This window comes from Paramisgurnus dabryanus, chromosome 12 (assembly GCF_030506205.2).
Source record: "Paramisgurnus dabryanus chromosome 12, PD_genome_1.1, whole genome shotgun sequence".
NCBI lineage: Eukaryota > Metazoa > Chordata > Actinopteri > Cypriniformes > Cobitidae > Paramisgurnus > Paramisgurnus dabryanus.
Window position 1 is genome coordinate 5,998,337 of NC_133348.1, and position 20,312 is coordinate 6,018,648.

A 20,312-nucleotide genomic window follows, 5' to 3' on the forward strand; every position below is an offset into this window, starting at 1 on the left:
TATCTGCTACATGTTTCATTTGAGACAGGTCTGGAAGAGTGCTAATAAAGCTATCTTTAGTGGTGGAAATTATTGTTCTGGCTAATCTGTAGCATGTTGTAGACTGAGCGGTCCTATCTAGAAGTATTGTGTATGACACAAGGCAATGGTCTGAAACGGCATCGCTCTGGGGTGATATTTCGATGTCATTAATATTGAGTCCGAGTGACAGAATTAAGTCTAATGTGTGCTTACGAGTATGCGTGGGTAAGATATACAATAATAGTTTCATTCTTGCCTTAAAATGTAACGGTTGCTTTTCTGTAATAATAATAATAATAATAATCCTATATGACGTATGCGGCAGACAAATACGACTTCCAGAAGATGCACCCCGAAATCCTGGACAGGACGCGTCCGGGTCCGGTAAGAATGGCACGTATGGTCACCCTATGATGCTCCAACAATAGAAACAATGCTGATTCATCACTAGTGTTGGTAACTGGCTGTGTGATTTCGTGATCTGAGCATTTTAAGCTGAAGCGTGCACAGTGTCTGTTGCTGCGTTTGCTGCTCCGTTGTATTCAGGGCTAGACTGTGACAGAACTGTGAAATATTATTTTCAGAGGTTTACATTGGCAGGCTTATGTATGTTGTATCTATAGCCCTTGTGTTGAATACTTTTACATAGTCGCGGAATGAGTATAGACGGGTGTGTACGCGTGTATAAAGGGTGGTCCGATGCAACCCCCTTAATGAAACGGCCCAAAATTTAAAGCACCTTCTCTTAAGTGTTGAGCATCCCCATAGCAACTGCATCAGAAAATCTCTGGAGCCGCCACTGTCTAGATCCGGTCCTGAAAGCGTCAGCGTGACCTCACGCAATACGTCATCACGTCAAGAGGTCACAGAGGACGAACGCGAAGTGTGTTGAAAGAGGACCGTTCCGACGTTGCTGTATGTCAACTGATACTAATTAATGTCTTTGTGTCAGTTTATTGTTTACAATGGTCCGCAAATGTGCGTTTTATATATGTAACATGTGACCTCCCTATGTCACTACGCATTTACGTTAGGACCGGATCTAGACGAAAAGTTGTGGTTTAAAAGAGCATATTTTTAATTTTCTTGTCAAAAATGACAATTGTTTCGCTAGATAAGACCCTTATGCCTCGTTTGGGATCGTTTATAGTCCTTTGAAACTCAGTTAAAAAAAAACTGTTACGTGTTGAGTTAAGTGTTAAGTGTTGGTGTCCATTAAGTCCATTAAAATGAGAAAAATCCTGCAAAAAACATAATTCCTTCTCGACTGAACAAAGAAAGACATCAACATTTTGGATGACATGGTGGTGAGTAAATTACTGGATTTTTCTTTCAAGAAAATTGACTATTCCTTTAAGGTATCTTGTAAAGATTTTACAGTAGGCCTATTTACACTTTTACTGTTTATCTAGATTTTTATTTTTTTTAATCATTTGATGTTTGTGGGCAGAGTCGAGGTCAAGATGAGGCGCTTCTTCAGCTTCAGGTAAAACAGTTGCAGAAGGTTTTACAGGAACAGAATGCGTTGCTTTCTCTCATCAGTCCAGGTAGATCCACAGCACTTCATATTATTTAGTAGTCTGTTGGTTTTTTGCTTTTACGTTTCGAGTAAATGTTGTCATCATTCACTCACACCACTGTCATACCAAATCAGTATTGTTGTTTTACAGCTTTAAAAAAAACATATTCAATCAACCCTTTCCCATACATTAAAGAGCTTGAAAAATACATTATACTGTGTGTAAATATTGGACAGAACACATGTTGGGTTATAAATAAACATATGCTGGGCTGTTTGTTAATCCAGTTGGTACAACCCAGCCTAGGTTGATTTATTAACCCAACATGTGTTCTGTCCAATATTTACCCATGCAGCATTTGGTTAAAAATAATAATAACCCAGCAGAATTTAGAGTGAAGGATCACAGAAGTATCTATATAATTTTAGTAGAAGGGTTTCATTTACAATACTTACAAAGCACCCTGAAGCACATTGTAAAAAGGTTGAATTGGTCATCCCAAATGGGATTAAAGGATTACTCCACTTTAAAAAATCCCAATAATTTACTCACCCCCATGGCATCCAAGATGTTGATGTCTTTCTTTGTTCAGTAGAGAAGAAATTTGTTTTTTTAAAGGAAACATTCCAGGATTTTAGTGGACTTTAGTGGACCTAGGTCCACGTCGAAAGGTCACGGGTTACATATGTAAAACGCACACTTGCGAACCATTTAAAATAAAAAACTGACAGAAAGACATATATTAGTATCATTTTACAACAACAACATCGGAACGGTCCACTTTCTTCGCACTTGTAAACACTAGCGGTAGTTTCGCATAAGTCACGCGTGACCTTTCGATGGGATTAGTTTTATTACTTTTGGCAAAAATGACGATTGTTTCACTAGGTAAGACCCTTATGCCTTGTTTGGGATCGTTTAGAGCACTTTCAAGCTGAAATGAAACTGTAAATTGTTGAGGTCCACTAAAGTCCACTATATAAAGAAAATCCTGGAATGTTTGCCTAAAAAAATGCAATTTATTTTCAACTGAACAAAGAAAAACATTTTGGATGACATGGGGGTGAGTAAATTATCAGAATTTTTTTACGAAAGTGGATTAAGCCTGTGATGTTAACTTTACAAGTCCACTGCCTTAACCATCAAGCCCTCAACAACAGTGCTATATAGAGAATTCTTTTTTTAAGTAAACATTTTAATTGTATTTCATTTCAGTTCATCCCTTTCTGTTTCAGGGCTGATTTTATCTCCCACATTCTTAGCGCATCTGCAAGCCCAGACAACTTCAGGCTTTCCACAAACTGCTCCTGTCAAACTTACCAAGAATTCGCCTGCTTTAAAGGAAAACTTAACCAAACCCACATTGTCTAGTAAGGTTGAGAATGGGCCCGAGGGCACTGGTAAGAGACATGTTGGTCATTACTTTTGAGAAGTGCTGACACACTATCAGTTTAAATCTTTAGAAATTACCTACAGCAGTGAAATAACTATTAACTAATACTTATTTATTTGTGATGTTTCTAATAGATATTAAAGTAGTTGCTCACCCAAAAAATGGTCCCCATTGACTAGACCACACTTTAAAAGCAAAAAGTTGGTTTAACCTAAAATAATAAATACTCCAATTGGTTCAACTTAAAAAAATTCACCTAAAGTGAACCACAGTATTTTTTTGTTTGTTGAATTTTAAGTGTTACCAACTGAAGTAATATTTTAAGTTGATCCAACTTTTCACTTTTTGTAGTGCATAGTAATTTCTGTTAATACTGTCAAAAGTCAATGGGCCCCATTTATTTGGGTGAACTACTCCTTTAAGTGACAGAACTTGTATAACCTGAATCCGCCAATCACAATTATTTAAGTACATTTTGTGTACATTACATGTGTTTAATACAAACCATTCAGGGATAAAACTTAAACTGGTGCTAATGATTTAATGTTACAACCTTTGACTGTAATTTACAGTTTTGGGATAAGTTGTAGATTACAAAACTACTTCATAGCAAACAATTCAGAGTATGAGATAAACAAAAACAAATGGGGAGAACTGGGGCAAAGTAACACAGGACGAATGTAACAAATCAATTTTCTCTGAGCCCTGAAACTAAGCATCTTTAGCACGCAACTCTTGACAAGGCTGACAAATATCGAGTTACTTCATCACCGTTTTGTGCGTGTAGATCCCGAAGGGTGCTAAGTTGTTTTTTTTCTTATAACGCGTTGTGTTTCTCTTTTCATGTGATCAATACTGGTCAATCTACAGGTTATTTTGTGTTGTAACACATCCTGAAGTGTGACTTTTTAGAGTTTTTCAAAATGAAAGTAAATCGGGTTTTAATGTCAAGAGTTCCTGTCTTGACGAAAGTAACACTTATTACTTTGTCCCGCTGCTAATACTGTTGCATTATGTTGAAAATGTAATTAATTTTAATTTTATTTAATTTAATTTTCATAGTGTTCAAACTGTTGAGATTTTATTTTTATTTTCAACAATTCAAGTTTGTCGGGTTGCGTTTGAAACATTTGATGAAACTGATATGTAAAATGAAAATGTAATTTCATTATTTTTAAAAAGTTAAACAACAACATATGTTTGCAGTTACATATTAACAAGGTCATAGTCATGAATATTTACTAAAAAACAAGTGTAACACAAAAATCTAGCATATTTACACAAAATACATAATGCATGCATATTTTGTTAGTTTATGACGATTGTATATTTCCTACTTGAGACGTTTACTGAATCATGATTTGTAAGAAACCAGACAACTGTGAGTCAGATATAGGTCACATTACTGTCATAAGGCTTAATAGAAACTCCATTACGTTCAATTCACATATTAACCCGATTGTCATCTGTTACACACTTCATAATGTGTTTGGGTAGTTGATGTCATGCGATGTCGAATGCAATACTTTATCTAAAACGAAACTAAAGACACTGTAACATTTTATAATTATTGCTTTATGATTAAGAAAGCTAAAATACTTAATCTAAATATTTGTTTATTTCAAAATATACACATTTTACATTACATATACAATTTTATCCAAAAGATATGTGCATTTTATGCAGCAACTACTTATTTACAAAAAAAAACAAAAGTGCAAAAAACACATTTGACTAAACTTTTCTTAGCAGTCTTAACAAAGCATCCTTACTAATAATTGTATCATCTGGCATATTGTAAACAATCATTGTGAGTTTTCTTCTGACGTTTCCATTGGCTCTTTCTCCAGCAGAAAGGGAAAATAAATCGACACGTATAACTTCTTAAATTTGGTGCTGCTCAAGCAGTACAGGATTGGATCTAGCAGGCAATTCAGATACGACAGACAAACAAGACCGTCGTATAATTTAACAACAGCAACTTTCTCCTCGGACATCACGGGCCCGATGCGCTGTAGTTGCACTGCTCGCGTGAAAGTATACGGCAGAAAGCAAACGGCAAAAACAAGAACGACAGCCGTGACCAGGAGCATCGCTCTCTTGAGCTTCGTCCTGTCTCCAATCGACTTCTGATTCCGAAGTCGTCTGATAATCCCAATCGAACAATACACGAGAACAAAAAAAGGGATGAAAATCTGGGTGTAAAACACGATTTCCCTCAACAGAACCACTGCACTGAATTCATCCTTTTCATTGCTGTGGCATCTTATGAAGCTTTGCATCATGGCTGGAATAGTCAGAATCCCCAGAAGCACCCAGATAAAGATGGAAATCTGAGGCGAATGTTTCAGCATCCTCAGGACTTTCCTCTTCTCGGGATGGACCACGCTGAAATAACGATAAATGGAGACGACGGTCAGAAAGGCGATGCTTGCTCCTCGGTTGAGAAACTGCAGGAAGAGCTGTACCTTGCACACAACCTTGTTCTCGCTGCATTGTTGAAAGTTATAAGCCTTCACTGGCAATCCAATAAGCAACAAAATGTCAGCCAAGACCAGATTGAACAAGAAAATGTAAATGGTTTTAGATTTCCAGAATTTCAACTTGAAGATGAAGACATGAATGACCGTAATGTTCAAAAGGAGACCGAAAACAAACTCCAAGCCAACCACAGACGAGTAGAAAATGTAAAGTGGTCTGTTATTGTTGATGTGATCCTGGCAGCCCTCATCTGTATCGTTCTCCACGTTCATATTTTCCAGATTTATTGTAGGAATTGCTTCCTGATGTGTGTAGATAGCACAGGAGATTTCCAGCACATAGCTTTAGACTTCATCTGTTCGCCTGAGAGCATTGCATTTTAAAGCTGCTCAGACTTGTAGGCTGGGTACTTCCTATGCTTCGGTTGCTTTTCAAGTCCCTGCCTGTCATGAAGATAAACACCTGATCTCACAAACTTCTCATGCACTTACCTAAAGAATGCCTTGCACTCTTAAAATAGTGACAAATAAAAATATAGTTCCCTAAAAACATCTATGATTAAGAGACAGGAAGGTTGACACAATGTGAAAAGTTAAATGTGTAGTTCAGCTAGTAGTGCATGCAACGCCAGAGTCCTGGGTTTGATTCCAAGCTCATGAAAAGCATACCTCAAATGCACTGCAGTTGGTTTGGGAAAAAGTACATGAAGTACAAAAAAATACATGATTTAGGCTTAAGAGTCTTTAGAGTTTTCTAAGGAAAGTCAATTCGTGTTGATTTAATAATATGACAATTCAATGAGTTCCAGAGATGAGCAGATTAAAACCGTACAATGGCATGGCATGTTGACTTTAACAAGCAAGTTCAAACGAATGTACTGAAGTGATCAAACAACTTTGGTTATTGATCTGCTTTCTTAAGCACCTGTGTTTGCTGAATGACGCATTTTAGGTGGCTTGTCCGGGCAGGTCTGATGCATTTTTTGTAAAGAAAAGTAATTGACAGGCCAGCGTTACCTTTTATAGCTACAGGACCTGGTCTGCTACACCCCCTATTGTATTCACTTAACATATTAAGTTTGTGTAAAGTCATTTCAAAAATGTTTTTGCACATTTCTGTGTTCAGTATTATTTGGGTGGGGCTAAAATGCTCCTAACACAATCGCAAACATACATAGAGGTTGCAGAGGTATTTGAAAGTTGAGAGACATGGCAGCTTTCCCACGAGGGGGCGTGGTTTCAGCACAGACGGCGACACGCCCCCAAGCATTCGAGAGCAGAGAATCTTGCTTATTTTGGCCAGATTTTGATAACAACTTGTATTTACTTGCCGTTTTTATCATGCAAATTTGGTTGGGTAGGTAATAACACATTTTTCTGGGCTGTGACAAAACTCGGAATGCATTTAATATCTCTTTACACATACTTTAACATACAGATTCCATTTCTCTTGGCAACTTTTTACATAACAATTGTGCAAAACATGATTATTTGTGTGCTGCACGATAAATCGCATGCGCATGGCGTCGGAATACAGCCTTGACTTCCACACTGCCGCTTCCTCAAATCCATTACACTTGGCTCATTTAGAGTCCATATAAATGAAAGTCCATTAACTAAGCTCCGCCAACACAACAAGCTAAAAAAAACTTAAAAAACTTAAAAGCAATTGTTTAATTAAAAGGCACCAGAATATAAGAAAATGGTATCTACTCCAGTACTTTTGACGCCCATGGTCATGCGGATCTCGTCAGTAAAGTAAATCGGCATCACCTGCTTTCAGATGGAGCGACATTTACTTGACAATCTGGTCAATTAATCCTTCATTATCACGGACATATCACCTGCAATAAAGAATGCGATATTACCCAGCTTGTCAATGAACTAAGGCTTTGTGTAGTAAATGCCGCTCCATTTGAAAGCAGGTGATGGCGATTTACTACTAATTGAGGAACCGGCTTTACTGATGAGATGCGCATGACAATCACACGCGATTTATCGTGCAGCCTTATTTATTTGCAATAAAAAAAAAAGGTTAGGTTACCTAGTTCAGACTGATTTCAAGAAAAGTCGTGTTATAGTCACGCAAAATTTGATTAATTTATTTGTGTCAATGGCACGAAATTCAGCTTTTTTGTGACTTGAGCACAAATGTCTTTTCCGTGTCACTTGCACAAATTTCCATAGTTTTTCGTGTCCGTTGCAAGACTTTCTTTTTCATTTCATTTTATGTATTGTTTTCTCATAGTTTTTTTTCCTATTTTCTTACCATTGTCGCTTGGTGTTGGGATTAGAATCACTTTGTGTTACATTTTTGGGCATCCTAACCCAAACCCCTACTCCAGGCGAGAATAGTTTTAAAAGAAAAACATGTAGAAACCAATACATAAAAGTACATCCTACTCCCAAATTTAACCCCAAGCGACAAGGATCTAAAAATAGGAAAAAACAATAAGAAAACAATACATAAAATGATACGAAAAAGAAAGTCATGCCACGGACACGAGAAACTATTTATAGAAATTCATGCGAGATCTTTCTGTGAGATCATGTTGGCTTAGTTATACTCAAAACTATTCCAATAAGTTTTCATTAAATGGATATCTATTTGCATTGTAGATGTTACTGTCAACAGAACACAATGGATAGAGCCCAGAATCTTATCACCCATTAAAGAAGAACGGTCAGAGCCTGCCATAGACAACTGTTTCTGTAGCCCATTTGGATCCAGACGAAATGTCCTGGCAAACCCAGAGGAAAGGTATTGAAGATTATCTGGGGAGAAAACTGTTTTATTGTGCCACTATTTTGTTACGTTTTTATGGCATATGAGGTCATGCTTGAGTTTGTGTGAAGAGGTGTTTCTTTTGTCTGTGGTAAAATTACTTTAATGGCTTTTTAATTTAATTTAAAAACATGAAATACAGTACTGTATTGAATAATTACATTTTTACACAGGCCTATTCGCCCAGGACTTAAAGAGAAGCAGAAAACGTTTGAAGAGTTTGTTGAGGAGCATCTCAAAGTACATCAGCCTGTTCTCCAACAGGATGATCAGGTATGAGCTGCATTCATAAGGCGCTTTTTCATTGCATAATACCGCACGGTTTGGTTTGGGTCAGCTCACCTCACTTTGGCTTGGTTAGCGTTTCCATCAAGTTTAGTAAAACTTCAGAGTGGGAGGGATTATAGGCGTGTCGTTATATTTGCTGTACGGTGTACTGCGCCCAGTGGAAAAGCTCACAAAAGTAAGCTGACCCGACCCAAAACCAAACTATGCAATGGAAAAGCGCCAATAGAGTGATATGACACAATGCAAATATACTGTCTAAGCATTTTTACATCTCTTTCATAGACTTGTAGACAAACCACACAAGCACAAAAGAAGGATTTCCTTCGTAAAGGAGAAGGAATGTCTAGGATGGTGAAGGGTAAGGATGGCTCACAGATAATCCAAAGGAGAAATTCTCTTAGTCCACAATTCATGAATCTGAAGTCCATGCCGCAGAAGATATCCTCTTTTGAACTTCATCAAAATGGAAAAAAGAATGAGATGCCAAATATCAGCCGTACCAGAAGATATTCGCTCCCAAATGTAAAGGACTTGAGCAACCTTGGTGACCGAAAATGTGACCTTGAAGGATTTCAGAAGAAGCCCATTGATCCACAAGATGACCATTTGAAACAGGCTTACAAACCTCTGACGTCTAGCCTTGTTGACATGACAAACTCGCTCAAAAATATGCACAGTTCTGAAGACAAGGGTAAAACCAACAAAGCAAAGTCCCAAAAAAGTGGATTAAATAAACCTAACTGTCCTAGAGATGTCCGGAAAGTGGATTCCTTCAATGAAAATGTTGGCTTTAAAAAAATTAATGACCACATTGTCAAAGTCAAAGAAAAAAGTGACCAAGCTACAAGCAGTTCGCATGGCCGAAGCGAGCGTAACAAAGAGTTGGGTTTATGCAATGAGGTAATGGAGTCTCTGGCTCTTAGTGATTCCAATGACAGCACAAGCAGTGAGGATGGACCCATTTCTCAATCTCATAGACCGTTGCCTCTTTTTCCCTCAAGGCACACGGATTATAAAGATCAAAGTTTAGATCTGTCAGACGATGACTATGCAAGCGATGCCCCGAGTGAGACTGAGATAGTTAATGAAAAACATCGTTCCTCAACTCCTACCTCCAGTTCTTCAAGCTCCAGTAGTGACTCAGAACTTCAAAGGTTACAAAAGCCAATGACAAACCATTTCAAGAAAACAGAAGATCAACACGTTCAACCAAACGAGGGCAAATGGCCAGGAGATGCTGTCGGTGATTTCAGACCACCTTCAAGACTCATGCAAGTTCTTCTTTACAGTTTATAGCAGTATATAGTCAATTAATAGGTACTGTAGTGAAACCACTTACCTATGAAGTGGATAATAAATGAACCATTCTCAGTCAAGAATCTCAGTCAAGTCACAACTCTTAAAACTTTTAAAATCTTCATAAAGTTATACTGTATGTGTTAAACTTGAGCTTAATTACTGAATCTGACTAGGAAGGAGACAGGGCAGCATGACTTTAATGATGGAGATGACCACACACCTGCCAGAAGACATAAAGAAGACCCATCTGAAATTTGTAAGACTCAGGTAAAACCAAAGGTGTCTTTGCGAGACACTGAACCAGCCTTTTGTTTTTCATAAAGTGTGGGTTTGGTAACAATAAATCATATGTTTTTGTCTGTGTGCTTGTAGGATCTAAGGCAGCAGATCTTTTTCCTAAAGCAGAATTTGATGGAGAGGGAGGTTCACTGGTCTCAGATCCACAATCTCCTGCAGAACCGTGTGGAAGTCCTCACCAAAGAGAACCAGGAGCTTTATAGCAAACTCAGTGGGAATGGAAGATCTCAACTTGGATCATACAATACAGTAAGAACAAATATATGAAGAGTTTGGTTCCAAAATGCGATAAATGTCATTTTAAAAAAAATAAGTTACTGCCAAAATCAGTATACAGTGATTCTTGGGAATTTGGATAAAACAGGTTTAAATATTGAAAAAAAATTTTTTGTTAAATTACAAAATCTGAATGTATATGATTATAGACCAAGGTCTTGGCTGTTCAGCAGTTTACTGGTGCAACCTCCCCTGTTCGTATTTTTTTCATAAAATAGGCGTTTTTCCGGTTATTACTCACACAACGTGTACTTTAAGCCTAAATAGAAAAAGTAATGATTTTTTATTAAATAAACATATTTTTGTATTAATAGAGACTATTAATTTAATAACTTAACAGCACTGACGAAACCTATTGTAAGCATATTCACTTAAAACAAATAAAACTCCGTCTGACGGTGGTGACACTAATCTGACGGTGGTGACATTTGTCTCATTTTTCCAAAATGTATACCACTCAAGTCAAGGGCTTCTTGCTTAAACTTTATGTAAATATTTGTTCCAAAAATAACAATCCTGAGCACTGTGATGAACAAATGTCAAATCATTACTTCCTAAAATACATAAAACCTGACAGAAAAGACAGAAAACTTGACGGTGGTGACATCTGACGGTGGTGACAAAAACCTAATATAGATAAAAAAAATAGATGAGTTGTTCACATTAGCCATCTTGTTTCCCCTCTGTTGTTAGCTACTTCAGACTTCTTCTTAAAAATGATACATTTATTTCATAATCTAATCTAATATTTTTTACAAAGATGATGGTGTTGACATGTTATGGTTGTCACAGTAGCAGTGTCAAAAAATATGAACAAGTTTAAGAGAAAATAGCAAACATACAGGAGCTTGAGTGATCTTGAAGCATGCAGTAGAGCCGAAGGTTTGAAAATGGGGTCCTCAGGAATGCAGTTGACCCTATAGTTGTCTGATTTTTATAAATATCTGACGGTGGTGACGAATATGTGGGACACATTTTGAGCAATCACAAAATAATAGTAAATATTGTCAAAACTCACTGTTTGTAGTTTTTAATACATATTACAATGTACGCTTTCATGTGGTAAATATATTATTCAATTTGATTATTACTTTTGGCTTTTTTAATCAAGTTGAAATGATTATCTCTTAACCGAGGACAGCTGATTTTGTAAGCAATGGGCCAGCATATAATCATTAAATTAATAAAAAATAAAAATAAACCTATAAAAGAACCTTACATATGTGCAAATGACCCCCTGATTATAACATTACTTCTTTTTCTTCATGAAAATGTTTTTAATTTCCAACAGAATTAGCACTTTTCTTAGTGGGACATGTTTTTGCCAAAGTTTTAAGAATCAGTGTATAGTATCTGGTCAGTATTAAAAAGTCAATTCTTAATTTTAAGCAAAATGCAATATCCGCTGTGTTATTCTGTCATCTTTTCTCCCATTTTCCCAAAACGCAAAAAACGGCAGTCAAATACACACAGGGTGCTAGTTTTTGTCATCTCCTTTGTACTTTGTGATCATTAAACAAACAAAAACAAAATGATACTTTTGATGGCATTGATAAACCTGTGGTGGTTTTCTGTGGCAAGGAAGAAACGTAAGCCACTCGGGCAAAGGAAAAATGCCGGTTGTTGCTTGTTCTCACATCAAGCTTCTGTCATGCTTACACATTGACCCCAGGCGATCTTATGAAAAACTTTCCATTATTTTACCCAAAGTCAACGAAAGTCAACGAAAATCGAGCAGCCCCAAAACATTTTACAGCTGATCGCTGTCAAAAAATGTAAGCGTTGACGTCCCAAGGATGACAGCAGCAATGACAGTGTTCTTAATATGACAAAGTAAGTGTTTTGATTAATGTAATATTTTAATCAGTGTATACCACTAGTCAACTAAATGAATATAACATGGCAAAGATGAATGCACATTTATATATTGATTCAATAGATTTATAGCATTTAAAAAATATATATTTAGTTTTAATAATAAATCTTTAAAAATCAAATTATGGATTTGAATTTTTTATGTTTTTAGAACCTAAAGATGCTATGTAACAGTTTGTACCAGACAAAGGGGGTTTTCATCTAGTCACTTTCTTACTTTCTTGGTATAGAAAACACGTTTTTATCGAAATTAGTCAAAATGGATATATTGCGTTTTGGAACCAAACTCTTCATATATTTAAAATATATTTAATCAAGTATTTTTAACTTTTTTTACACAGTGCATAAGTATAACCTCCAAACTTTAGCCTGACTTACACACTTTTAATCCATTAGAGCCTGTCATTCAGTTCTCTGCTCTCTATGAATAATACAAATTGAATTTTTAGGGTAATACGAGCAGAGAGGACATGCAGAGAAACTCTGGAGTCAGAAGTGCCACTCCTGCGTTTACCAAACCCTCTGTCCACAAGAAGGAAACACAAACAGGACACCTGGTGAGTGTGCAAACACTATTAATGTGCATTATTCTCCGGTTTGAGCCATTTAAAGCCTCAGTCAACATGAGAATTGATTTGGTGTAAATTCACTGAGGTGTATAATGTGTTTTGAAGTGCTCTTTAAGCTCCAGTAATAATTCATGATGTCTTTCAAAGCTCAGTGTCTAGACTCTTCATAATTAATTCATGCATGTGCAATGAATCTACTGAAGTCCACTTCATAGAGTGTCTTAAATCTTGATTTTCATTTTTTCATATTTTTGTTTGTACTGTTTTTATTTCATGACTGCAAACAAACGATTCACTAAAAATGGTACACAAAGACCCTATTGAGCATCCATCGCAAATAATTCCTTTACTGAGTCAGTTTGCATGATAGTGTGGATTTCATGCCATGTACACTAACTTTATCCTGCTTTAATATCATTAAACATTATTCAATAATTTGATTTCAGTGATGTCCCAGAAAGCAATTTTGCATTTAAATGACCCAGGCACAGCCCAGACATCTAAGCAAAAACAAGGCAAATATTGGCCTATCAGTGAAAAATTTAAGGGGACATTTCACAGGACTACAGATTAAGGGGCGCTATCATCCCCTTCTGACATCACAAGGGGAGCCAAATTTCAATGACCTATTTTTTCACATGCTTGAAGAGAATGGTTTACCACTTTTAGCATAGCTTAGCATCATCCATTGAATCTGATTAGACCATTAGCATCACGCTAAAAAAAAGTGAAAATAGTCCCCTGCTATTGAACGTAACCAAGGGGACTATTTTCAGGCAGTGCGTAATATCACTACGCCTGCTGCAGCCATGTTACGGCAGCAAAGTCCTTGATTATTACGCCAGAATGAGAGTATAGTTCCTAGCCATATCGGCCTAGAAAATCACAACTTTTAATTTTCTGTCAGTCTTAGTACACGATGTAACTACGGAAGAGTCAAGTTTTAAATAGGAAAAATATTGAAACTCTTTGGTTATTTTTAGCGTGATGCTAATGGTCTAATCAGATTCAATGGATTATGCTAAGCTATGCTAAAAGTGAGACCGCCAGTCCCGGAGATCAGCTGAATGGATTCCAAAAATAAAAAAAATCAATTGTTTAACTCTAGGGGAGCTGGAAAATGAGCATATTTTCAAAAAAAGTGGAGTGTCCCTTTAAACGACTATTGCTCGCTAAGTTTTTAGGTTACATTTAAGATGATCCTTCTCACTTTTATGTTTCCCACATCTTTAATACACAGGCCAACGAACACACAGCCATCTCTTTGAGTAAGTATGTGTTCTTTACTTTATCCAATGAACTCATATTAATCACCTTAAGCTTATGTAAATAGATACAGTGCTGTACTAGATGTACTTTACTCAAGTCATCAACTTGTCTTGTCTTGTGTGCTGTATAACATCTTATATTTTTCTAAAGGAAAACGTTCTGCATGTTCACTTGATGTTGGGAATCTTGATAGTGATGCCATGATAACACAAGGCAGACCGGTATTTACCTTTCTTTTAAAGCAATTGTCATTCCAACACAGCATGAAACATAAAATGAGAAATTTAGAAGATAAAATAAAGTCCATATGACACATGTTTTATATTTCAACTTATCTGAAGCTATATGACCTGAGCATATGTTGATTTGTCCTTCACAAAAACTATTGTATGGCTTTTAACATATATTTTAACATACTATACACACCACATATCATATGCACAGCATATTGGCATGTATCCATTAGTGATCAGTTGGTAAACTGATTTATTCCTGGTATGTTCAGGGCCTGTGTAGGCCTGTAGACAGCAGATATGAATCAGAAATTCAGAGATGCTTTATCAATCAGTGTTCTCATATATAATTATATTAATAAGGATATTACATTATCCAATTGTGTCAGTGATTATGACTGAATAGTTGTGTTGGGCAACAAACTGAATTGTTGTATCATGATGTTTCAAAAACAGGGAAGTTTGTTTCAGCGCAATATCAACTGCAGTGATGCACAAATGACATCTCAATCCAGAAAAGATCAAGTGAAAGAAGAGATACGCTATCCAGATGGAAGGGTACGGAGGGTGGTTCTTATTGTATTTTACATGGTGCATGCAATGAGATATTTGAATTAAACTAAGCCATCTTTTAACCTGTTCTCAAAAAATGTTTTATGCCAGGAAGAGCGTCTTTTCTTGAACGGATGTCGCGTAATCACGTTTCGCAATGGAACGAAGAAGGAGATTGGTGTTGACAGGTCTATCACAGTTACCTTCTTTAATGGAGATGTTAAACGTATACTGGCTGATGGGACTGTGGTATGTGTCATTTAGTTATTCACAGAGCATCAATATCTTAGATTTATGACCCTGGACCACAAATCCAGTCATAAGTCGCATGGGTATATTTGCGGCAATAGCCAACAAATGTATTGGTCAAAATTATTGATTTTATTATGCCAAAAATCATTAATATATTAAGTAAAGATCATGTTCCATAAAGTTATATTGTACATTTCCTACCGTAAATATATTAAAATGTATTTTTCATTAGTCATACTAAATGACTTGCAAAGGACTTCATCTTCGTCTTGATCTTTTTAATTTTTTGCACCCTCAGATTCCATATTTTCATATAGTTGTATCCCGGCCAAATGTTGTCATATCCCAACATAAATCAATGGAAAGCTTATTCATCCAGCTTTAAGAAGATAAATCTCATTTTTAAAAATTGCCCCCTATGACTATGGTATCGTTTCTGGTCCAGGGTCACGTTTGTGCTGTATGCAACTTATGTGACCCTGTCTGTAATATCAAGGCCAAAGTCTTATAATCTAATAATGAGATTAAGTGCATCAAAGTTTGATTTCAATCATTAATTTCAATATTTGACATGATCCTTCTCAGTCAATAATAAAGGTATCAATGTTATATATTTTTTAAATGACTAAAAAGTGACTTAATCTGGGTTTTACCCTGCAGTGTTGGAAATTTACTGACTACGAAATATCTTTTGTGACCAAGCACCCGAATCATTACGTGTTGCTACAGGCCCAGTCTTTTGTTTTCTGGTTTCTAGTAATTTCATGGCTCTGCCACACCTTTTTTGTGAGTTCCTGCCATTGTATACAATAGGTGTATACTGTCTGGGCAGTTTTTTAGTGGCCTTAAGGTGATCGTTTGGTTTAGTTACAAAAAATGTACTGTTCACTTTCATCCATTTAGATTTACTATTATTGTGATGCTCAAACGATTCACTCAACGTATCCGTCTGGTTTGGAGGTTCTGCAGTTTCCAAACAACCAAAGAGGTGTGAATAAAATGATGCAATTATGACGTCTTTTTTCTGGGAAATTGGGGTCAGGTGTAATTAATGCCGTTATATGTCTTCCTAGAAAAACGCTATCCTGATGGTAAAAGAGAAATAGCCTTTCCTGACGGCACAGTCAAGATACTCTACCTGGATGGTCGAGAGGAAAGCATTTTTTCGGATGGAACGGTCGTCCGGATATCAAAGTATGGATTATTGGGATTGTTTATGCAAAAATCATTTACTTACACACATAAACACAAAAGAGATTATTTAGCATAACGTCCAAACTTTTATTTTTATACAATGAAAGTAAATGGTAACCACAGCTGTCTCTGCTTCCCATCCACTTTCATTGTACAGAAGAGAGCAGAAAAGAAAATAATAAATTAAATCCCTTTCTATGTCTGTTTCTACAGACACGGTGAAAAGATAGTGGAGTTTACTAATGGCCAGAGGGAGATCCATACTGCGCAGTATAAGCGGAGGATGTACCCAGATGGGACGATTAAAACTGTCTACACAAACGGGAGGCAGGAGACCAAGTTCTCATCCGGGAGGGTTCGCATAAAGAACGATGAAGGCATCGTTATAATGGACAAGAAATAAATCCCTTTTAATTTAATTATTTGATTTTTTAAACTGTTAAAGACATTTCACAAGACTTTTTTAAGATGTCAAATAAATCTTTGGTGTCCCCAGAGTACATATGTGAAGTTTTAGCTCAAAATGTCATATAGATAATTTATTATAGCATGTTGAACATGCCACTTTATAGGTGTGAGCAAAAATGTACAGCTGATCTATGCACCAAATGGCAGTGCTGTGGTTGGATAGTGCAGATTAAGGGGTGGAATTATCCCCTTCTGACATCACAAGAGGAGCCAAATTTCAATGAAGCACTGGGGACCCAATTATAGCACTTAAACATGGAAAAGTCTGATTTTCATGATATGTCCCCTTTAATATAACGTTGGTATAAATATAAACACAAAGCCATAATCAACAGCACAGTGGCTCAGTGGGGAGCCCTCTGTTTGAGCCCCGGGACTGTGGATTTACTCTGTGTACTCCATTTTCCTTCCAGAGTCCAACGATATTCTCATGTGAAAAAGTAGTACACTTCCATAGTACTCTTTCCCCGCCAGCGTTTTTTTTTTTTTTAAAGTTGCCAGCCAGCGGCAGCATTTTTCATGATTTTCACAAAAGTTTAATGCCTTCCAGAAAATTTTCTTCTTTAAATATATAAACATAAAATATAAATGAAAGAACCCCCTGCTTTCAAAAAAAAAAAAGTTTCATCCTACCTTGATTAGTTATCTTCTTATCACCTCTCAAATATGGGAAGGTTTCATCAAAAACACCAAATTTTGAGCAAAAAGCTGAGATAATTACATTTTTGTGAAGAACTTTTGATAGTGTTCCTATTCAGAGCGAACCTCAAAACATACATGGAGTTCTTTCTCTTTCACGTGAGGCATTGCTTCTGTGTTGTATAAGTTGTGGAAAGCCAGAAATACTCGTCATTGGCAGGGAAGCTCTTAATTGACGAGTTAACTTGTCAATGGCGGGGAAAGAGTTAAAGAGCTTTATTTTTGTGCACTAATTAATATATGCGCTTATTAAAGGTATAGCGGAAGATTTTCCCGAATTATTTAAAAGAACCGCCCCTCGATATTTTTTTAAAAATGCTCCCGAGAGGGAACGCCTGTTAAACGCGTGCACGAGACAGAGAGAAAGCATGCAGGAGCTCAGTTCTTCTCTTCGCTCTGTTTACAAGTTTCTGTCGGCGTGTTTACCGTGTCTGTGCGGTTCGTGACTTGTGCCAGGGCTAGCATCGCAAATCATAGCTTACATCAACTTTTACTAGCAGTGATTTTAAATGGATTTCTCCAAATAGCATGACAAAATGTACCTTTCCAGTAGAAACTTCGCGTGGGAAGCCCAACCTGTCCTTTTAGCTCACGCCAGCATGTGAAATAGTCTCCCATAAACATTCTGGTCTTGTTTCTTTATTTATAGTCCTTTCTCTTCTTGTCATACAATTCGTAGACACTTTTTCTCTTGCGACCCTCAGACATTTTGAAAAAAAACACAGTGAGAACGCGACCTTCAATGAATGGTTGAAACCGTAGCACAACACACATACACGTGAAAGTGCGCATGTGCAGAAAGCGAACGTAGAGGCGAGCATGTACGACGATTATACGTCAACATATAATCAGAATGATTGACATCTGGGATGACCAATAACAGTGGTGATCCACCCAGAAAACGAAAATCTTCCGCTATACCTTTAACTTAAGAAGTACCAAAGAATAATTTTTAGTATCTTAAAAACATCTAAGTGTACTTATCCGTGATATTTTGAGACAAAGTGAATATGAACTAAAATATGTAAATGTAAACTTAAACCTATCTTTGTATAAAAGATGGGTTCAAGTTTACTACAAGTGGAAATTAAATATATTTTTAATACTAAGATAGAGGGCCCTATCTTGCACCCAGCGCAATTGACTTTGTCAGTGACGCATGTATCATTCGTATTTTGCACCGGCGCACAGCGGTTTTTTCCCTCCACAGACGCACGTCGGCAAACTAGGGAATGAACTTGCGCTCCCTGGGCGGTTCAGCGCAAAAAAGGAGGCGTGTTGCGGCGCAAACCATCCCTGATGCTATTTTGCAGTTTCAAAAAACAATTGCGCCACTGACCAAAAAAACTAGTTTAAAGTCAGTGGTGCATTGCGCGTGGTTCATTATGCTATTTTAAGGGCGCATGCTTGACCATAATGTATAGCGTGCACAACGCGCATACACTTTGCATCTAATCTACACAGATGCAACAGTTATTTTTGTAAATCATAAATTGTTACAATAAAAAATATAAAAGGGCCCATGTCACAGGACTTTTTTAAGATGTCAAATAAATCTTTGGTGTCCCCAGAGCACATGTGTGAAGTTTTAGCTCAAAATACCATATAAATAATTTATTATAGCATGTTAAAATTGCCACTTTGTAGGTGTGTGCAAAAATGTGCCGTTTTGGGTGTGTCCTCTAAAATGCACATGTGCAGATCAAGTGCAAACACTGATCACAATGATGGTGGTTTGTTGAAATTGAAACTCAATTGTTCTGTGAATTATTTTCTCTCTGTACTAAATGGCAGTGCTGTGGTTGGATTAAGGGGTTGGATTATTATAATAAGACCTCCTTATGACATCATAAGGAGAGCCAAATTTCAACGACCTATTTTTTCATGTGCTTGTAGAGAATGGTTTACCAAAACTAAGTTACTGTGTTGATCTTTTTCAAATTTTCTAGGTTGATAGCATCACTAGGGACCCAATCATAGCACTTAAACATGGAAAAAGTCATATTTTCATGTCATGGCCCCTTTAACACATGAGATAAGGGGAATCCTAGTGGTGAGCATTGTGGTGATAGTTTTTATTTATTGTGTGGCTGCGTTAAAAAATTCTCATGCAAATAACGATTAAAATATTTTCATAAGTTTGTTGTGTGGCTGTATTACGTTTATTTTATGTAAATAATAATTAAAATGTTTTCATAAGAAACCTTAATGTATATGAACTTGATTTGTAAGTTTACTTTGGGGTTGGACCTTGCTTGCGTTTCTTGGGTCCGATTTCAATGCCTCCATACGCTTTCAGCGGTGAGGGTGGACGCAGCGATGTCCTCTGCTGGCGTCGGCGTGCCCGATTTATGCTGGCAAACTTGGGATTCCCCCGTCTCCTGACATCATTGTAGTGCTTGGCCCAACAATGGGGGGATGCCAGCTGATGAGACTGTGGCTATTTCCTCTCATGCCTGTTTAACCGACGCTGATTTGGGCGGGTTTCTCCCATCCCCATACAAAACAACTTCTCTGTCTTTGACTGCTCTTACAAGAACGTCGGTCTCCTCGGCTGTGAACCGCTCCTGGCGTGCGCCTGGTAAATCCCTCATAATAATAGCAACCCACCATGGAACTTGTGCCCTTGCGTCTAAAGGGAATGTTGGATAGCGTTCTGATTGGTTTATTTGATGTTACGCCCAACCAAACCACACCTATGAATAATGAACCATCTTCAGACCAACCCCTTATTGATTTGCGCCTGGCACAAGAGTTATTTCTCCCGCCGGGAAAATAGCAACAGTGCCCAAGATTCTCCCACAAACTCACTTGCGCTTTGCGCTTCGCACTTGCGTTTTAG

At 37.0% G+C, this 20,312-nt stretch overlaps 2 protein-coding genes across 2 annotated transcripts; one reads left to right on the forward strand and one right to left on the reverse strand.

The window, feature by feature from the left end:
• The first annotated feature begins 330 nt into the window (after positions 1 to 330).
• On the forward strand, positions 331 to 17,137 carry LOC135738570 (uncharacterized). Its single transcript, XM_073811489.1, has 17 exons — positions 331 to 405; positions 1,472 to 1,568; positions 2,777 to 2,956; positions 5,209 to 5,703; positions 8,034 to 8,175; positions 8,373 to 8,472; positions 8,770 to 9,758; positions 9,960 to 10,053; positions 10,159 to 10,332; positions 12,684 to 12,791; positions 14,044 to 14,071; positions 14,223 to 14,293; positions 14,762 to 14,863; positions 14,969 to 15,106; positions 16,013 to 16,097; positions 16,183 to 16,303; positions 16,517 to 17,137. Exons 1-17 carry the CDS (start codon positions 331 to 333, stop codon positions 16,704 to 16,706), a joined length of 3,189 nt encoding a protein of 1,062 aa, XP_073667590.1. The 3' UTR covers positions 16,707 to 17,137.
• gpr31 (G protein-coupled receptor 31) lies at positions 4,534 to 5,838 on the reverse strand. The gene has a single exon (XM_065255742.1). It carries the CDS (start codon positions 5,685 to 5,687, stop codon positions 4,740 to 4,742), a length of 948 nt encoding a protein of 315 aa, XP_065111814.1. The 5' UTR covers positions 5,688 to 5,838; the 3' UTR covers positions 4,534 to 4,739.
• Positions 17,138 to 20,312: the final 3,175 nt, after the last annotated feature.

Excerpts from the sequence above, each read along its gene's own strand:
- LOC135738570 (XM_073811489.1), top strand. The coding sequence starts at position 331 with ATGACGTATGCGGCAGACAAATACGACTTCCAGAAGATGCACCCCGAA. Across the intron at positions 10,333-12,683 it reads AACTTGGATCATACAATACA|GGTAATACGAGCAGAGAGGA; the intron begins GTAAGAACAAAT and ends TTGAATTTTTAG. Across the intron at positions 12,792-14,043 it reads AAACACAAACAGGACACCTG|GCCAACGAACACACAGCCAT; the intron begins GTGAGTGTGCAA and ends TTTAATACACAG.
- gpr31 (XM_065255742.1), bottom strand. The coding sequence starts at position 5,687 with ATGAACGTGGAGAACGATACAGATGAGGGCTGCCAGGATCACATCAAC.